This window comes from Mirounga leonina, unplaced genomic scaffold, assembly GCF_011800145.1.
Source record: "Mirounga leonina isolate KUSES-001 unplaced genomic scaffold, KU_Mleo_1.0 Mir_201, whole genome shotgun sequence".
Lineage (NCBI taxonomy): Eukaryota > Metazoa > Chordata > Mammalia > Carnivora > Phocidae > Mirounga > Mirounga leonina.
In genome coordinates, this window is record NW_023270504.1 from 19,310,673 (window position 1) to 19,331,359 (window position 20,687).

General features: G+C 44.2%; 1 protein-coding gene across 2 annotated transcripts in view; it reads left to right on the plus strand.

The window, feature by feature from the left end:
* The window catches only part of GRIN2B (glutamate ionotropic receptor NMDA type subunit 2B), a 405,281-nt gene that overhangs the window by 126,949 nt on the left and 257,645 nt on the right, over positions 1-20,687 (plus strand). Inside the window, exon 4 of one of the 2 annotated variants that reach the window (XM_035028180.1) lies at positions 643-1,071. In XM_035028180.1, coding sequence (XP_034884071.1) covers positions 661-1,071 — 411 coding nt within the window. In that variant the 5' untranslated portion in view covers positions 643-660. Of the gene's footprint in view, positions 1-179; positions 1,072-20,687 lie in introns of those variants that run through there. The other variant, XM_035028181.1, reaches the window with a different exon arrangement.

The following is a 20,687-nucleotide window of genomic DNA, read 5'->3' on the forward strand; positions in this document are numbered from 1 at the left end:
ATTGTCAGGATCAATTGAGATGTTTTTTAAAGTACTGTCCATGTATTGGTTTATGGTGTTTTGTTGTTGTTGTCCCGTAGTAATAAAAGTCAGTTACTAAAAGAGTTGCTGAAGAATTTTTCAGGCTCTTGTCCTCCTTGAGGTGAGCACAAAGTAAAGGGGCTTATGTTTCTTTAGCTCCCAATAGCCAGCTTATCTAGACCATGTTTTGTTCTTAGCCTCTCCTGAGTCCATTGTGCAGTTCATTTGCCTGGTCTCTGCCATTCCCTTGGCCCAAGAGCAATTCAAGGATGGGTTGTGGCAGAAGTGCCAGGGATCACACAGCACCAGAGGGACCCCCGCCTTGGTGTGACTGCCTGGACCACTTGCGTCCTCTTTCCCTCTTTTGCCTGTTTGCTGCTGATGGCCATAGCAATAGCTTTTATTGTCTTGCTTAAGGATTCCTGATGTTTTTGAAAGTTTCATTTTCTTTCTCCCATTCTGCTGAGCAGATACGAGAGATCAGGGACTGGGCTTGAAGATAGACATTGGGTTGATGATCAGTGAAAGGAGATATAAGGCCCTTGACTTGCAGTATCCAGCCCCTTCAAAGATAGGTCGTGGAGTAGAGTCATAATTTAACCACTCTCTTTGTGTTTTCAGGGAGTCGACGAGTTGAAGATGAAGCCCAGAGCAGAGTGCTGTTCTCCCAAGTTCTGGTTGGTGTTGGCTGTCCTGGCCGTGTCAGGCAGCAGAGCTCGTTCTCAGAAGAGCCCCCCCAGCATCGGCATTGCTGTCATCCTCGTGGGCAATTCCGACGAGGTGGCCATCAAGGATGCCCACGAGAAAGATGATTTCCACCATCTCTCCGTGGTACCCCGTGTGGAGTTGGTAGCCATGAATGAGACTGACCCAAAGAGCATCATCACCCGCATCTGTGATCTCATGTCTGACCGGAAGATCCAGGGCGTGGTGTTTGCCGACGACACAGATCAGGAGGCCATTGCCCAGATCCTTGACTTCATTTCAGCCCAGACTCTCACCCCCATCCTGGGCATCCACGGAGGCTCCTCAATGATAATGGCAGATAAGGTAAAAGAGGGCTACAGGGAGGAGAACCTGGGGGCAGGGGTGGTTTGTCTTGAGAACTGAATGACACATGTGTTGTAATGTAAAACTTGATGATGAAAGACGGAAAGTAACCAGAATGCTCTGAGTAAGTAGATAGATCAGGGATCGGTCCCTTCCTTTGGAGATGAAGGTGAGGAAAAGGTGCAGGTATTCAGAGCGCCTACAGTCTTGAACAGATGTGTGTGTCCATTTGTTTGTAAATGGATTCACTGAAATGACTAAGAGATGTTGAAGCTTATAGTTCTGTGATACATTTTCTTCAAATATGTGTGTGCATAGCTCCTTTAAGCCTTTAAAGTAAGGCGTGCTCTGTTCTTTTTTGGAAACACATATTCTACTCCCCCCGCCCCATGCCAGCTTCAGGACTATAAAAAGAAAAAATCCCTTGAGGCAGATTATTTGTCTCCTTGCAGATACAAATGTCGTAGGGAAGTACTTACTGCTAAGGTGTCTGTGCGTGTCACACGGGGATCTACACATTGGAATGGATTTTAATCCATGGAACCAGTAGCAGCTGCATTTTCTCCATGCTTAGATTTGAAGGCATTGGTTCTTAACCTTGGTTTCGCATTGGATCACTTGAGGAGCTTTCAACACTTCTGATGCCTGGGTCCCACGCGCAGAGATTCTGATCGTTGGCCTGCAGTGCAGCCTGGACGGCTGGCTTCTTCTTGAAAGCTTCCCACACGATTCTAGTACGTGATTAAGGTTGCGCACTGCAGCTTTACGGCCTCAAAGAAATCGTAGACTTCTACGTTAACGTGAGGTTAACTTTCTCTGACAAGCTAATTAGGATCTGACAGTGATGTTTATTCTCTAGTTGCGCAGAAGGTGTTTTGTTTGTGGTTCTGTTTTGTTTTTCCATTTTTTACTTATTCAGAGATTTCTCCTTGCCTTAATGATTATTGCTCATTGCTTAGGTACAGCGCTTCTCACATAGGCATTGTCCTTTGCGGTTATTCATACCTTAGAATGATTCATTTCACCACAAGTGCAGGATTTATTGGCTCTCATCACTTTGGGTTTTTTAAATGGTCTCTATCTTTGCTTTGTCATCTTCTGCTTCTTACCATCACTTTCAAAACTGTCTGTAGTTCTGTACTTAAAGGACGTGCAATGGGGTCACTGATGTTTGTAAATACCTCAAAAGCTAGCACTGACAGCACAAGCATGCTCCTGGGCCAGCTGAGAACACTACAGTGCAGTTTAGCAGGCTCAAGTAACCGTGTGTGATCACTACCGCCATCTGTCGGCAGCAGGCAGAGATGACTCTCTTCTGTTTGGGAGCTTCCTTTATTCAGTCTAGGAAAGGTCAAGTTGAAGTACTCAATGGAGGGACCGCGGGTTGCATATGAGAAGGGTATTCTTCCATTGACCTGGGCACAGGTAAAGACATTAGAAAACAAATTATGGCACTAGAAGCCCATGCTGAGAGAGGTGGGATAAACTGAAGCAGAATAGAAAATATAGACCAACTGTGACAAACCCCTTGAGCTTCTGCTTCAGGTAGATTTTTTTTTTTTTTTAACATCATTGTCCTTAGCTGATTATGTTATATTTTAGCAGTGGTATTTTGAGAGCACAATGTTGTGCTGAAAGAAGGCCAAGATGGAGGAGCCAAATTTTTGAATCATAAATAAGTGCGTACTTGAGAGCATGACAGGTGAAAATAATTTTTTTTTTTTTTGGTTATGCAGGCTATCGTGCAATATTTCAGCACTTCCGCCCTCCCGCCCTTGTAGAAAAGGTTATTGGTTACACTGGTTAGTTGTTTCTCTGTTGTACCTCTTACAAATGCATAATAACAACATAATCGATCATATGAGGTAAGACGCAGCCCATGTTGAGAGACTGGGCTCTTTTGTTCATTGATTTGTTCTAGGAGGTTTAGTGTTTCCCGTGTGCTCGAGCATGTAGCACTTTGTATACATTGTCTTATTTAACACTCTTAACAACTCAGTGAACTAAGTGGTATTATTTATCTCCGTTTGACAGATGGGGAAACTGAGGCTCAGAGAGATTGAAAAAAAACATAGCCCAAATGATGTAGCTAGTAAGTGCAGCCAGGATGTCAGCATTGGTTGCTGGCCCCAAAGGCCACATGCTCTCTTGCCTCTCAAGAAAATGGCGACGCTAGTTAAGGTCTCACATACCTTCCTATTCTTTACTTTATCCTCCCTTGTATAGCACTGTGGTAGATATTACCTAACTAAAAGTAATCCATCACTTGATTCATAATGGCAATCCTGGGATCTGACTAAGGAGAGAAGTAATGAAGAGTTGAGATGGAATAGCTCTTAGGTGCAGCCTGAGTCCACAGTGGGCCCCCGGTTCCTACTTCTAGGGGTAAAAGGGAGGATTGAAAGCAGTGAGGTGATGGCAATGAGATTCCTCTCTGGTCTCTCTCCCCTTTCACCTCGCCACCATGGCAACCACACCCAAATATTCCATCTTCTCTTTTTCTCTTTGCAGTAAAAAAAAAAAAAAAAAAAAGGCAAACAGTGGTTTTTAAGCAATTTCCTAAAATAGCCTAAAAAATATCTGACTTCTAACCTGAAAAGATTTCCAAAAGGGAGGTAGAAAAAAGAAAAGGAAGAAAGAAGGAGGTCCTGATACCACAGAAGCTGGAGGGTGGAAAGCTCAGCCCTGAGGGGTCAGACACCTGAATGGGCTGGAAGCTGCAGAGGAGGGTGAGCAGGGACCACCCGGGCTGAGTGGGCAGCAGCGCCACGATTCCCGGGAGCTGCGCAGAGGGACATTCGCAGGGCTAAGGGATTTGCATGAAGGCAAATAAAGAGAGTCCCCAGATCTCAGAGAAGTAAGCTTTTGGGGCAAGTTTCAAAAATAAAACATCTCAAGTTCTAAGGCCAGTTTTTTTTTTTTTTAAATAGAAGTTTATTTTTAAGTACCATGGACATATTTTACAAACATAGAATGAGGACACAGAGTTTGACAACTGTGAATCAACTGTGCGGCCACAGGACAAAACATTTGAAAATGAAACGGATGCAGAAAATCCAAGAAATCCAGCTTTGCCACGCTTAAGGCCTAGTCTTTGAGGTACAGGTACCATCTGAAGGATGATAAATAAGCCTTCTATTTTGCTTCCCCCTTCTAGGAGATAGGTAATCGCCATGCCATTTTATCTTAGTTTTGTTGTTGTTAGTTTGCTTCAAATAAAGCCCACTTATTAAGTGTTCTTGTGAAAGGTTGTATTATAGGAATAAAATCCCTGATTGAAGGAGTTCGTAATGGAAGAAAACACGGATATAGAGATTTTTGACCAAAGTGGAGAGAGACACAAGGTCAGCATCTGGTCAAATAGCTTGTGCTCACTTTTTTTTTTTTTTGCATATGCTAATTAATGAGTACGAACATTAATGAGTGTTTTACTTTCCCAATGAGGAAATGTACCTTATACCATGGTGGAAAAAAGCATGAGAGCTAGAAGAGTAGAACCATTAGAAGCTCTGAATTTGGAGTCAGAGCTGGTGTTAACCATCACTTCTAGATGTGGGAATCTGGACTACTCACCAATAATCTAGACTTACTCTAAATATTGATCTCCTTGCCTGTATAGTGGGGACCATAATATATATTATAGGGTGGTTGAAGGTTAAATGAGAAAATACATAGCAGGTGCTTCACTAAGTGTCCAGCACAGCATTCTGCAGGCTAAGCTGAAGGTTATTTGGAACAATTTGAAGAAAGGGAAGTTTCATGATACAAGAACAGAATGGGAATTGGATAGAGTCATGGCCAATTGTAGAGACACTTCTGAACTGGATGCTGACGAAGAAAAGAGGTCAGGTGAAAATCTGGGGAAAGGCTCTGATGTGTGAGGTAGGACCCTTGGTCCTTCCTCACCATGAAGCCAAAGCTCATTGGAGGTATAGTCATGCCATAGCCAACATAGGAACATTCAGCTATGGAAGAGCTCTTATAAGGAAAGTACTGCTAGGTGTCTATAACACAAGACTGTTTAGAATAGTAACAGAGACCATTTAAAAATGTATGAGGTGATTTTTGGCAGTTCCCCACCTGAGTATAAAGAGCCTACTTTATTTTGCCTTGTTGTAATTGCTTTTATTCTCCCTGAGATCCTGGATTTAGTATGCCCATCTCAATCTAAATAATGAACTAAAGCTAGATATACTTCCATTTCTTTTCAGGAGGTTTCTCTGCTGATTTGCTGGAATCTTTCTTGGGTTTTCAGATTTTAGCTCAGAAAGGTTAAATAACCCATCCAGGATACCACAGCTTGTGAGCAGTGGGAATGGGATTCAAATCCCCAAAGTACCTATCTTGAAGCTCATGCTTCCTATTGATATAATTCTGCCTCACAGAACCCCAAGTAAGAATTATAAGTCCTGAGTTTCAGTCTCCATTCTCATGAGCTTTGGAAATTTGAACAAACAAATCACATAAACTACGTGATACTCAGTTTACAGTTTATAAGATTTCAATTTTGTTTTCTGCCCTATCCACTTTACAACACTTTGAAGGTAAAATGAAATGAAATATGTGGGAAACTCTGGAAAAGTACTGTACAAACAGTTGCTTTAGGTGAGAGAACAAGGAGCACTGTGACAGGGAATGACAGACCTACCTACTGACATTAGCATTAGGACCAGTGACAATGGTTTGGGCAGGAAGTAAGCAAGGGAAACGGAAAGTGGGAGTTACAGTAGGATCAGGCAAGAGGACACAAGATCTGGTCTTTAATGCTGCAAGAATGGAAGAGAAAAGGGTATGCCAGGCAGAGGGTCAGGGTCTGGAAGTAGATGGGTTGATCAGAGTGAAGTGTAAGGTAGTTAAAACAGGCACCATACTCCATATCTTGTTCCTAATCAAGGGCACGTGAAAATATTCTCACTCTGGTGTCTGTTGTTGGGATTCTTTCTAAATTGTTTGGTTGAGAAATGTTGCTTTGAACAGCACTTTGATTTTTTGTACAGAGCGCTACATTTTGAATCCAAGTGGGGCTAGGAAGATGGCCTCTACTCTTCATTGGCCCTGTCTTTTCTTGCTCTCTCCCATACTGTCTGTGGCTCCCCCAACACTCATCCCACGGCAGTGTTTGGAGAGAGTGGTTGAGCCAGCAGTAACGTGTGACACTGTAAATAGACTCTTGCCTTCCAGTTACTCGTATGGGTTTCCGTATCCAGCATAATCTGGAAACCAAGATGGCTATGCTACTCATATTTTACTCTGTTCTTCTTCCTTAATTTTGGTGTCTTTCAGTTTACCTTGCTTGTGGTTGTCTGTCCTATGGTCTTCCTGGGGATTGAATACTTCAAGAGCGAACTGTGGTTTTACAGTATGGATGAGGAGAGTTAAGACATAGTGGAGAAGGCAAGAGGGCAAAAAAGCTAATAGAGCGTGCCAATTTTGTGCCAGGCGTGATGCTAATGAGCATTTTAATTCTCATGCGATCCTGTGAGACAAATAGTAGTAGTATTTGCTTTTAGTTGATGTGGAAACCAAATTCGAGTATGTACCACAGCCAAAGTGACACAGCTAGAAGAAGAGTGGGACTGGGATCCAAATCCAAGTATGTTTGTTTGGCTGATTTTGAAACTTGCAGTCCACACACTGAGGAGTCCGAAGAAAGCTGGGGTAGTATTCCCTGCCTGCAAGTCCGCTATTCCTCTCCCATCTTCCCTTCTTCCTTGAGTTATACTTTGGGGAAAGATGGGTGGGCAGCTCTCTCTAAGACCCTGTATACTTTGCAGTGGTGCAGCGCTCATGTCTGTGTGAATTCCAGGACTTTCCACCTGTGTCGGTGGAATGGGTGTCTTGTTGGCCGATACACCCTCCCTTTTAGAACTGGAGCTAGGATTTGCTTTCAGGAGACTGGCCAGTTGAAGTCAGGTGCAGTTTTAATGTTTGGAGAAACTGAGGCTGTGGAAATTACTTTAGGCATTTATAGACATGAAAGCATCTGGTGCTAGAAAGTAACGCATGAGCCATCCTGTGTTTCTCATCCATCCTCCAGGAAAGTGGTGGCGTGTCTACAGGAAGACGGGGTACGGTATGGAGAGAAGGCAGGCTTTGGAGACGTTAGGCTTGAGCGCTGTGCATTCACCAGATACGTGAGCTTAGTTGTGTGCTGTTTAAGCTCTCTGAGCCTCAGAATTTCCTTTTGCAAGATGGGAACAAAATAACACCTAGTTCTCAGTGGGTAGTGAGCTTTATGAAGCTCTGTAGCCAATGCTTGATAAACAGTAGGCCCTTTCTTGTATTTTCATATACCAGACCATTCTTAATCTTTTGAAGAAAGTGGGATCCTAATGTTTTCCTGTTAACTGAAAGAGAAACCCTTGGGATGTTAATACCCTTCATTTGAGGCCTGGTGGATAAGCAGCAGCTCAGTGGGTTCTGCCTCTACGGTGATGCAGTTATTGATTGTGACACGATCAGGACTTACCAAGATTTTCAAAGCCGGGACATACAGTGATTTCAATAAACTGATACACACAGGATATAAGCAATGAAGATAAGTCAAGAACATTAAAAAAGAAAGCCTAGCAGAATAAAATAGTATTTGAATTTAGGGTCACTCATAGACTTGGAAGTGTTGATATACAAGAAAAAGTGAGTTGTTAGATGAGGGACATATTAAAGGTATTCTGTAGGAGGGTAGTGATATGTTACCTATATGGGGGGGCAGTTAATTCACTAACTATCACCAGTTAGCTTTTAATTGATCATACTGATAGCCCTGAAAAGCCCCTTGGGTTATGATTTCTACTTGAAGAATATATTTTTATTCCCCTTTCTGAGACTTCTGTGATTCTTTTTGCCTTGTTCTTAGACATTAGATCTACGTTTTATTCAAAATAATATTTTGATTCTGTGGTTTAAGGGTCCAGCATGCATGAGAATCATGTTAAAGACCAGTTTGATTCCATTTTTCTAAGGACAAAAAAATTATTGCTACAATTCTCTTTTACAGTGACAAAGAACACCCAAATTATCATGTGTTGTTAGGCGGTTGCAATGAGAAAAGAACTAACACTGATTGGTCATTGACTTTTTGTCAAGCTCTGAGCTAGTCACCTTCCGTGAGCTTAAAAATGTTATTCTGTTTAATTCCCTCATTGCATTTATGAGGCATGTATTTTGTCCTTTTACACAGATAAGGAAATTGTAGATCAGAGAGGGTAACTGTTTTGCCTAGGACCTTTAGCTAGTGATTTGCTCATAGTGGCTTAAACAAATAGGTGCTTATTGGTGTCTCAGAACAAGGCGCCTGGAGACAGGGACTGCTGGGGGTGATTCAGTGAGGTAGTGATGTCAGGACTGACCTCTGGGATTCCCTTGGTATTTTTTTCATGGTTACGAGGATGCTTCCCCAGCTCTAGGTGTTGTGCCCATACTCAAAGAAGGAGAAGGTGGGGTGTGGGTATTAGATGAGGAGGAGTCTTCTCTACGCCCCTAATCTCATGAGCTCAAACAAAGTCATGTGGCCAACGCTGTGGGGATCGTGAGGCTTTCTGGTGGAAGTGACAAAGGGGCAAGGGTTGGGAATGGCTTTTGGGGTCAGTCCACAGCATCTCTCAAAGGAAGTAAGTGACAGTCTGGGCATTCAACCAGTGTCTGTGTGTTTTCAGAGCTTGAACATCTCTCATGTGTCATTTCTCTTGGTTCACACTAAACCCTGCTTTTGTGCTCTTTGTCTAATCTCCTCACATTTTCTCCAGAACCGGGACCTTGGCTCATCTGTTACTTCTTTTTTTCCCTTAAATATCAATTTATTCCTTTCTGCTGGCATTTTTTTTCTAGCTTAGTGGTCCTCAGGAGATCTTTGGAAATGTTTTGAGGGGGGAGGTTTTTGATGTCGTCATGACTGCTTTTGTAAAGTGTGTGTGTGCATGTGTCTGTGTGCTTTTGGCCCTTAGAACCAGGAGACCAGGCACACTGAGTGTCCTGCAGTATGTGTGACAGTATCCAACAGTCCAGAATAGTTCTACCCAAAATCCAATTCTTCCCCTCACTGAACATATTCAGATCACTCTCATATTAATAGACAAATATAAAAGCTTTCCTTGACCCTAGTTCTCCCTCCCTCTTTCTTTTCTTTTGACAGTTCAGCTCCTTAAAAAGTAGTTACATTGCTGTTTTCACTTGTCTCTCACTTTGTACAAAATGCCAAATCCAATGGACTTTTTGTCATTCTTGACCTTCTGCAGCATTGAACACTGTTGACCCTTTTAGAGCTATTCCAAAAATTATGATGACAAGAGTAATTAGGTTTGTCATACATTTGGTGACAGTGGGAAGGAGAATGACTAGAATTTAGAACATGGGTAGGTCATAGAAGTGGAAATGTCTAGTAAGCCGTTGGATTTGGACTTGGAAGTAAAGGGAGTGATTTGGGCTGTAAATATAGATATGAACTTCATTAGTGAGCAGAGGGTAGTGGAAACCAGGAGGGTGGTGGAGATGGCTCAGAATGAACAAGTGGAATGAGGAGAGAGGTGGGTCAAGGACAGAACCACCTTAGGGTGCACCACTGTTTGAGGGATAGCCAGAGGGGGTGGAGATGATAAAAGAGCCAAGATAATTATCAGAGATAAGACGAGAACAAGAAAAAGGAGGAAAGAGAAGCATTATAAAAACCAAGAGAGAATTCTAAGGGGGGTAGTTACCCAGTCTGGGAATCAACCCAGGACACTCCCTTCCCCCTCAGGATGGTTGTGCAAACAATAAGGAGCCCTGTGATGGTCCTCTTCTCTCCAGGCTCTGTGATGACGTCAAGCTGGCACTCCTTCTCTCTTGTCTGCACTGCCACATGGTAGGGTAGCTGTGTGATCCTTTAGAAACTCAAATCTGATTGTTAGACACTTTTGCTTAAAACTCTGCACTGCTTTCCCACAGCTTGGAATAAGACATCCTCTTTGATCTGGTCCCAGGCTACCTCTTCAGGATTTTCTCTTAACCTCCCCGCCCTTGAAGAGTAATGTTAAGCCACACTAAATTATTTATCGCTCCCTGACTGGTCCTGGCTGTTTTGCATCCCTGTGCCTTTATTTGTGCTATCTCCTCGCCTTAGAATATTCTCTCCCTTGTCCATCCAGAAACACCGACTCACTTTTCAAGAGAGGCTGTGGCACTTCTGTGAACCCTCTTCTGACTCTCATCTTTGCAGGATTTACTTTTATTTTTTTTTCCATTCCACCTGCACCCTATTTATGCTTTTATCTTAACCTGTTTTATTTCCCTAATCTGTCCCACTTGCTATACAATGAGCTCATTGTAGACCAGGGCTATACTTTACCAATTTTTGTATTCCTAACACATGCCATCGTGTCTGATGCATAGTAATAGCTAACATTGATTAAACAATTAACAATGATTAAACTGTGTGCTCTCTATACTATACTGTAATGGGTTGAGTGGTGACCCCCCCCAAAAGATATGTCTATGTCCTAACTCTCATAACCTGGGAATATGACCTGATTTGGAAAAAGGGTCTTTGCAGATGTCGTGAAGTTAAGGATCTCATGATGAGCTCATTTTGGATTAGCCAGGTAGCCCTAAATCCAGTGACAGATGTCCCTATAAGAGGTAGAAGAGGAGAAGACATAGACTCAAAGGTGAGGGTTTTGAAAGAGGGGCAGAGCTTAAAGTTGGTTAGCCACATGCCAAGGAAGCCACTAGAAGCTGGAAGAAGCAAAGGGCATTTTTTTCCCTAGAGCCTTCAGAGGGAGCATGACTCTGACAATACCCTTGATTTCAGAACTTCAGAACTGTGAGAAAATAAATTTTTGTTGCTTTAAGCTGCCAAGTGTGTGGTAATTTGTGATGGCAGCCCTAGGAAAGTAATATCCACACCATAGTTATGAGGGGGTTCTCTGGGATCTCACTGCCGAGGTTGTTTCCTGGGTTAGTCATTTACTGTGTGATCTCTGGCAAAGTACTTAACTTCTCTGAGCCTTAGAGTCCTCCCTGTAAAATGGTGATATAAATAGATCCTATTTCTTAAGGTTATTTTTTTTTAAAGATTTTATTTATTTATTTGAGAGAGAGAGAATGAGAGAGAGAAAGCACAGGAGAGGGGGGAGGGTCAGAGGGAGAAGCAGACTCCCTGCCGAGCAGGGAGCCCGATGTGGGACTCGATCCCGGGACTCCAGGATCATGACCTGAGCCGAAGGCAGTGGCTTAACCAACTGAGCCACCCAGGCGCCCCTATTTCTTAAGGTTATTAAGTATGGTTATTGAAAGTGCTTTGAAAAGACCTGGCAAATAGTAGGACAGTGAGTGTGGGTCTATGAGAGGTTCTCAGTTCAGTCTCCGTTGAGTAAATGAATGAGTGAGGAGGGTGATGTAAATAGAAACCCAAGCCATCACAGTGATCTGAACTCACCTAGTTCTGTGCTGATTGGACGTGCATTTTAGGAGCTCTATCCAAAGGTGGTGCTCTGACATTCTGGACCCCCCGGGGCCTGGACCAATGCTGAAAGGGTGAAGTGTCAGCATTCCGGGTAGCTGCTTCACTGCTGGGGCCTTTGGTGGAACTTTGGGGCGGTGTGGTCTGTGTTTTAGCCCTAGGACTTCCCTTTACACACTCTTTTCCTCGTTTTTGTTCTCGCTTCTTTGTTTTGTGTGTACATGCATGCATGTGCTCGTGTGTGTGCGTGCGCACGTTTGTGTGTTTGCAAATGTGGTTGCTGCTCTCTTTATTCTTTCCAGTTCCCTGGATGGTGCATCTCACCTAGGGCTGCCCTCCCAATCCAAAGTCCTCATGCTTTTAGATTTTTCTTCTTCCCTACCCTCTGGTCAAAACTCCTGCTTCTTTTCTTTTTATTCTCTTTCATTCTGTAATTTTCATAGTCCTTATCACAGCTGTAATTATAATCATAGTAGTTTTTTTTATTAGCTGCCTGCCCTGCTATACTACATGCTTCATAAGGGCAGGAACTATGGCTTTTTCATTTTTATATCCCCAGAACCTAACATATAGCTTGGCACATAGTAAGCCTTTATTACATACTTATTAAATGTATGAATGAATTAATTATTTCAGTGCAGCAGATGTCAGTTGCAATTAAGAGAAAAGTATTTTAAACCCAAATGAAAGTGGATGAGAGAATTAATCTCTGGTTGCTGGAAAATACATTTCTGTCTCTCTCTAGGCTGTTATGCCCATCCCCCCCTTCCTCACATCTGCCAGATACCAGCAGTCAACAACTCGGCACTCACGTCTAGAATTTTAACACTCATGTCCACGTTATTTCTAGCACGCAGACATGGCAAAAGTGTTGCCTCAAGTTAGGGGTGCATTCTGTGGTAGCAGAACAAAACTTCCATGCAAAGCAGTTGGGTGCCTGTGATAATCTTGATTATTAGCCTACTTTCAAAGGAGGAAGCAGAAAAAAATAAGCATTTTTTTTTAAGTTCTGGAAGATAAACATATTTGATTCACCTGACATACTAATCAGCAAAATATCACCAACTAAATTTAATCAATGCAATTAGGTTTCCAAAGGTAGTAGCAAGAGGTTTTGGAACTTCTTTTAGCAAACAGCATCTTTTCTCCTTTATTTATTCATTCATTCAAAAAATATTTGTTAGGGGGCGCCTGGGTAGCTTAGTCGGTTAAGCATCTGCCTTTGGCTCAGGTCATGATCCCAGGGTCCTGGGATGGAGCCCTGCATCCTGCTCCCTGCTCAGCGGGGGGTCTGCTTCTCCCTCTCCCTCTGCCCGTCCTGTTTGTGTTCTCTCCATTTTTCTCTCTCTCAGAAAAATTAATAAATAAATAAATCTTTTTTAAAAATAAAAAATATGTTTATTAGGCATCTACCAGACGTCAGGAACTGTCCAAAGTCCTGGAGCGATAGCCCACAAGAGAGACACATCCTCATGGTGCATTGACTGAAAATAAACAAAGATATAAATTAAACAATATTATTATAGCGAGAAGTAAATGTTTTTTTATGAAAATAATAGGAAAGGGGTATTGTGTAGGGCTATTTTAGGGTTGTCAGGGTAGGTCTCATAGGAGGTATGATATGTATGTGAGATATGTATGATGAGAAGGATCAAGATGCATGAAGATGTCAGGAGCAGCATTTTGGCAGAGAGAAGAGCAGGTATGAAGGCCTTGAAAGGGGCATGTTTTTGTTGTTTGTTTTTTTGGTAAGTATCAGGATGGTCAATAAAATTGAAGGGTGGCGGGCAGTGGGGACAATGGTAGAAAATGAGGCTGAAAGGTATCGTGGGGTCAGATCATGTAGGGCCTGAGGGTCTTGGTGTGGAGTTGGTTATTTCTCAGTTCATTCCAGAAGGTGTAAGAAGGGAGTGATGTAACTTGACTTAGCAAATTTTTGGATGCTGACAAATAGTATAGTGGATTGAATATATACCTTGGAGCCATTTAAAGTCATGTCTCCACCTTTCAGAAGCTCAGTGACCTTTTGCTCTGTTGTGTGACTTCTGTGAACTGGTTTTTGTTTTGTTTTGTTTTGTTTTCATCGCTATGAGGGAGGAGGTAATATTCATCAACTTCAAAGAGTTATTATGAGATGAAATGAAATAACCTTTAAAGGACTCATTACTTTGCCAGGTGCACACCTGGTTTTGAATAAATGGCTGGTAGTGTCATTTTTAGTAACATTGAAATACAAATTCCTCGTGACTCAGCAATGATTTTCTTTTAATATATCTATGGATTACAGACCTGCAAACAAATTAGCAAAGTATCGTAGGCAGTCAGAAACACTATGATTGGCTTTCCTCTGAATTAGCTGCCTGTTGTTTTGAGTTGTTGGAGTTCCCATGCACCAGTGTCCTGTGGCCAGTTCCCGGACTTGTGTCTACATACTTGCAGTCTGATACATTTTCCCCTTTTTCCAAATGTGGGTGATGGCACTGAGAAGAGAGGCATTGGGAATGGCTCAACTGGGGTAAGATGTTGGGGTGAGAGGTGTGGGCATTGAGAATGGGAGGTAGTGTAATGGTCCCTCCAATCAGTGCAGCCTGCCTTGCCCTGAGGACTTCTGGCACCCCCCATCCCCGACCAAGTCCTCCTGGCCTGCCACCATGTGTTTTGGATGTATTCTGTTACCTTGACAACGTGTCATCCAGAGTTGTAAGGCACGGCAGCCTTCAACCTTTGAGCATCATCGTGTTGCTAAGACAACAGATTTCATGGGAAACCAGTCTCCACTGGAGTTCCTGTGTGCTCCTGCCACCCACCCTGCCCTCCTCCTCCTTCTGCCTGCCCGTCTGTCCACTGCCTTCCATCTGTACTCTCAAGTCTTCTGCCTTCACAGATCCACTGTTTGCACGGTCATTCCAGCTCCCTCTGGCCCCTCGGCCTTTATCCACTTACCACTCACTGTAGTGTTCCCACTACTTATACAAAAGCAAATATTGTCAATTCTCAAAGAATAAAGCTGCATGACTTAAGAAGCTGAGGAGATGGTGGGAATGAAGGAGTTAAAAAACATCCAGAAAGGGGAGAAAAGAGCTTGATAGAGTTTCTTTAGTCCAATTGTACAATGTGTGGAAGTGGTTCTTACGTTGACTGGACCTGAGAATTAACAGAGGATTTTATTTTATTATTATTATTATTATTTTTAATATGAATTTTCTGGTTCCATACCCAAGTATTCTTTTGGAGTAAAGCCCCACTAATTGCTGTTTTCACAAATTTCCCATAAGGGATTCTGAGATACAGCCAGGTTTGGGGACCATTGGTGAGTAGAACACGGCATATTGTTCTGATGATAAAGTTTTGTGATAATCAGTATCTACCTTGTCGAGCTTTTCTGTTTATGGTCCCCAGTGCAGTGCATTCTGTGGCTGCTTAATAATGATTAAAAAGCAGGAAGAGCAGAGAAAGATGAGATGAAGCTAATGGAGAAGAGGAGAAGAGCAAAGGAGAACGGAAGGGAGGGAGCAATTGGAAATGACAAGGAGAGGCCATGGAATTGGGAATGGGGAAAATCAACCATCAGACGTCAGGTTCAAGGGCTCTCTTGTCTCTGACTTTCAGCTGGAATGCAGGCCGTGAAGTGTCTTGGTCTCCATCCACTTCCCATGCTCTTTGGGGTGTGTTGGGACTCCTGGATTTTCCCTGATTAGTGAGAGACCTGGGTGGGGGCTAGATCTAGGGTTTCAGAAGAAGTCAGCTTCTTTTTGTTCCCTCCTTTAAAAAAACCAAGTGCCTACTATGTGTTAGTGCTGCACTTTATAGGAGATAATGCTTTACCTACATCGAGCAGATTTAACCTTCGAAGAAGCCCTAGGATTTCGGCAGTAGGATTATTCTTCTTTTACAGATTGAAGAAACCGAGGGTGAGAAAGGAAGGTAAGTGGCCCATGGTGACAAGCTGGCCACAACAATGTGGAAACGGGACCCCTGGCCTGAGTGCCAGTAAAGCCCATGGACATCAGCAGTGTGTCGCACTTCCTCTTGAACACTTTCCTTTACTTGGTCTTCTTGGGACATCTAGCTTAACCTGGGAGGAGAATATCCCAACTGTCCAGACAGTGGTCAACTTGAGCTGAGGCAAAGGTGATTCCTTCCCTTGCCCAGTCCATCTCGATTAGAACCCAAACATTCAGAACAAGAGGACAGCTCTGAAGGCGGGAAGAGGGTAGGATGAGAGACAAGAAGTAGAAAGGGAAAGAACGGGGCACCTGGGTGGCTCAGTCGTTAAGCGTCTGCCTTTGGCTCAGGTCATGATCCCAGGGTCCTGGGATCAAGCCCCGCATCGGGCTCCCTGCCCAGTGAGAAGCCTGCTTCTCCCTCTCTCACTCCCCCTGCTTGTGTTCCCTCTCTCGCTGTCTCCCTCTGTCAAATAAATTTAAAAAATCTTAAAAAAAAAGGGGGGGGGAGAAAGGGAAAGAACATTGGATGAGAAAAGGACATGAGACTGAGCAAAACTGCCAGGTCAGTACCAGTCTGATGGGGCCTGGGACTGACGCTGCATGGGAGCCCTGGTTCTTTCCAAACTCTGAACTCTCAAGGGTGGGCCTGGGCCCTGAAGCCCAGGACACTGCCAAGTGGTTGCCCCAGGATTTGACTTCGGGGTCAGATCAGACTCTTCACTGATGTTTCTGGGGTGGCGGGGGTGGATTTTTTTCCCTAGCTTTTGCTGTGTGTCAGGAGAAAGTGAAATCAGATGTACATCAGTCTAAGACTCATCTCTGCAGATGAGAACTTGACAAAGAAGTAATAATATCTCTGTCTCACATCCTGGATGGCTGTAGGTCTCAGAGCAAACTAAATTTCCTATTTCCTGAATAATCTTAGAGAATCAGCTTTAAATACTGTTACCTTGGACCAAAATCCTTACCAGTTCCTAGAGGGGGTAGCCAAAGGCTGATTCAACTGACCCCTCGTCATCCCCTTCCTCCTGGACCTCTCTTTTCGCTGGGCCTTCAGCATGTGCTCTCCCTTTTAGTTTCCCCAGTGATCAAAGGCCTATTTATGTGCAAGAGTGATCGTCAGGTGTCTGAAAGGTATCTGAAAGGTCAGGGTGGAGGGACAGATATCTAGGTGGGCTCAGGCAACACTCGTGAGAGGCAGATTTATCTCTCAGTATGGCAGTCCGTTCCAAAGGGGGAGAGCCCATTTGTCTCCTTCTCTTATGATTGGGACAACACAGAGCACACACAGCATACTCAGTACGTATTTGTTGGTAATGATAGATCCTTTGAAATCAGATGGGAACAGGCCATATGCTCTTGGAAAAGGGCCTACATTGCAAGGTAGGATGGATGAGTGAAGATGTGTTTTTGCAAGTTCTTTTCATCTCTAACATCTGTGATCCTGTGAATAATTCTCTTCCCCTTGGCCCCTGCTGGCTGCTTGCCTGGGATCTCTGCCAGAGCCCTCCCCAGCCACCCCTCTGAATAGAGATCACAGAGGGTCTCCCACTCTGGATGGATGGTTCCAGAAGCCGAAGTTGATACTGAAAGTAGGAAAGAAGGTTTGTATCCCAGGGTCAGAGCCCAGGGGTAGAGAAGTTTGGACAGGAAGTGTGAGTGCCCATTTCCTAGAACCAGGCAGGAGAGGAGTGGGGATCTTCAGCTGAACTTGTCAACAGTAGCAGCTCTGGCTACACACATGTTGCCCATGGAAGCTTTTCTCAGGCTGAGAAGCAGGACCCAAGACAGGGCTCTGCAGGGTAGAGAGCAAGGATGGCACCCAGGGTCCCAGTTCTCATACTGCCTGCCTGCCATACCATTTCCCCAAGGAGAACTAGCCCGTCTGTATGAGAAGAAGCTAAGAGATAGGAAGACTTTTTTTTTTTAATATTTATTTATTCATTTGAAAGAGAGAGAGCGAGAGCTCACCTGTGCAGGGTGGGGGCGGAGGGGGCACAGGGTGAGGGAGAGGGACAAGCAGACTGCTCTGAGCGTGGAACAGGACATGGGCTCGAACCTATACCCCTGAGATCATGACCCCAGCCGGAACCAAGAGTCAGACACTCAATCGACTGAGCCACCCAGGCGCCCCAAGAGATAGGAATACTTCTGTTGTGAATGATCTGGTCTCTGATCACTGTTGTTCTCTGAGCCTAGACTGGTGACAAATGTCACCAAAGAAAACAGTGTGGCCTTTGGGTTCTGGAAGTTCTGTGTTTGGGCTCTGCAGTTTCTGAGCCCAAGGGGAAGTATACTACCTTGAGTAGTGACTGGTGTCGTTTTAGTTCTTCTTAGAGACTAATTCAGCAGTTATTATGGAAACTAGTCTGGGAAGCAAAGAAGGGGATTTGGACACTGGTCTAACTCTCTACATGCTCTGGCGGAAGGGCACTTCCTCCTCCTTCGGTGCATTCCTTGTGCTCCCTTTGATCCGTTTGCGACGCTCCCCCATCATTACAGTAGGGGCTTCCGATGCTTCCATGAGTTGCACGTATCTAGAGCTGGTTTCTTGTCCGATGGAAGGTGGCAGTCAGTAGAGCTTGACTAGGGGTCATTTCTGTGTTTTGGGGACTTCCAAGGACCTAGGCATGGCTGCCTCTGTCAACCTGATCTCAGTGCTGAGCCCTGGGAAAAGTCACACAATTGGGAAAAGAATGTATTTTCAATTATTTAAAAATTCCCCTTCCCCCTGCTCCTTTCTCCCCTTGACAACTGCTACCTCAGTTAGTTGTCCAGTGGCATTTTTCTGCCTCCTGGCTGCTTAGAGGCTGACGCTGCTCTTTGCATTGTCCCCTGGTGGGGCTTCCCAAAAAACACTCTGTAATTTAGTCTTGGGTCTGTACTCCATGTAGCCCCCCAGTATCTCCTCCTTATAGGTCCCCATCTCATTTCAAACTGGGTGACAGTCTAAACAATCAAGTCCTTGCCAGGGTCTGAATAGAGAAGAGCAACTAACGTGTAACTACCCACGCCCCCCGCCCCCTATGAGCATTTACGTTTTAACTCAGAGGAAGAAATTTGTACGAGTGGAATTTCAGATATTCAGATATCATGTTTGGCCATAAGGGACATACATATTTAAAACAGAAGATATTTTGCTGACGGTCCTGAGGCCAGGCTCTGCTGGGACACCTTGCTGCAAACAGAAATGCTGAAGGGCAGCCCCTTGAGAAGGGTGTAGGTTATCCCTGGCCAAGCAGGGGACAGCACAGACCCTGCTCGGGCACCTTGGAGAGCGTTGTCCTGTTAAAGCGGAAGGCCTCCTAGAGTTCGTTTTGGGAAGTAGAATAGAATCAAGTAGAAGTAGGAAGCCCAGATTAATCAATGAACTCTGTGGATTTCTAGACTGTTTTAATTTTTTTTAAGATTTTTATTTATTTATTTGAGAGAGCGAGAAAGAGAGAGAGAGAGCATGAGCAGGAGGAGGGGCGGAGGGTGGGGGAGAAGTAGACCCCACACTGAGCAGGGAGCCCAATGCGGGGCTTGATCCCAGGACCCTGTGATCATGACCTGAGCCAAAGGCAGATGCTTCACTGGCTGAGCCATCCAGGCTCTCCTAGACCGTTTTAACTTTGCAAACTCTACAGAGAGGGCTCAAATCTTACTTGGCACTAAGAATTCTTTGCTGCCTTTTACTGCCCCCTGAGACTCACCTTCTAACCCCGGGTCCTTCTTTGTTTCTCCCGCTCTTAGATTCTTTGATTTCTCCTCTCTGTCCTCCTTTCCCTCCCTTCGCTGCTCCCCGTCCCCCCATCATCTCGTTTCTGGTTCGTGTCTCTCTGTCCTTCTCTCCCCTCGTCCTCTCCCCTGTCTCTTGTGCCCCGCTCTTGCACGGGACTTGGACTTTATGTGGTGCGCGCAGCTGTCTTCATGCTTCATCCTGTCAGCACCGAGGTCCCTCAATGACCTACCTCAGGACCTGGCATAGTTAGAAGTTCCCCGGTGGTCTGGTCTTGACTTTTGGAGCTGACAAACATTAGTTTTACAGTCTGTGGCAAGTTGGCTCAGTTGGTCAGAACTTGACACGTAACGAGGCCAAGCAAGGATGTGTGCCCTGTCTCTGTAGAGCACTATGAGCTCTCTCCCTCACGGCAGAGACGACCTCCACCCATCAGCTTTCATTTTCACACCCTCGGTCCCAGAGGGGGTGTGGCTGAGGGGTTGTGGCTGGGTCAGTGCCTCATTTATTGATAACGAACATCAGTTATAACATTATATATTTTTAATTAATGTGTTTATTTTGAGGTCGTTGTAGATTCACATTTTATATTTTTTAAGGCCTACAGATATCATCCCCGGGTTAGCTAAAGTATTCAGGCCCAGGCGGACCTGGACTCAGATTCCGGCTCTCTTCCGCATTAGTTCTGTGACCTTAGCCGGGTTACTTAACTTTTCTCTGACTCACTTTCCTTAGCTGTGAAATAGTAATAAAAAAGAACTGGCCTCTTTCAGTCTCCCTCTGCCTGTACTTCTTCCTCTTCCGCTTTTGTGACTAAATCTATTCTGGTACACTGTTTTTCTTCTTTCTTGTTCTTTCATTTTACCAACGTCTCTAGAACACTCCCCCCCCCCCCCACTCTTCTCTTCTCCCTGTTTTGTGCTTCTCTTTCTGTTTTCCTGACTCTTGGCCCATTTTTCATCCTCCATTTCTTGCTTCCTCCATCATCACCCCTCATTGAATTTCACTTCCTTCCCAAGGCACGTTTCTGGATCCATTTCCTCTGTCATTCACTGTTCCTGGGCCCTTCATGGCTTCCGGGAGAATATGCAACCCTTAATTATTTATAAGCATGAGAGAATAATTACAGAAATGATTTAATTACTTTTTTACATAGATCCTAATAGCAACTGCAGGGCTAGGTGATGGTGGAGTTGGAGCATATCAGCAGGCACACTTGATAGGAGGAAAAGCATTGGTTTAAGTGGGTTTGAGGTGGGGGTGCAGCTATAAAGAGTTTATAGAAAGATTTAATCGCATATGTCAAAGAACTGAAAAAAGAATCCCACAATAGGCAATTATGCACAGCTAGGATTATATAAAATGGGAGGTACATGTCACCAGTATCTTAATTAAGGGGAGAGGGACTGGGGCTATTGTTTTAAAAATTCACTTTGGATCAGGTAGGTAGTATAGGGGGTAGAATACTACTGCTCATTTCGGGTGGGTGGGGGGAGCTCCTTCTGGCTCCTCT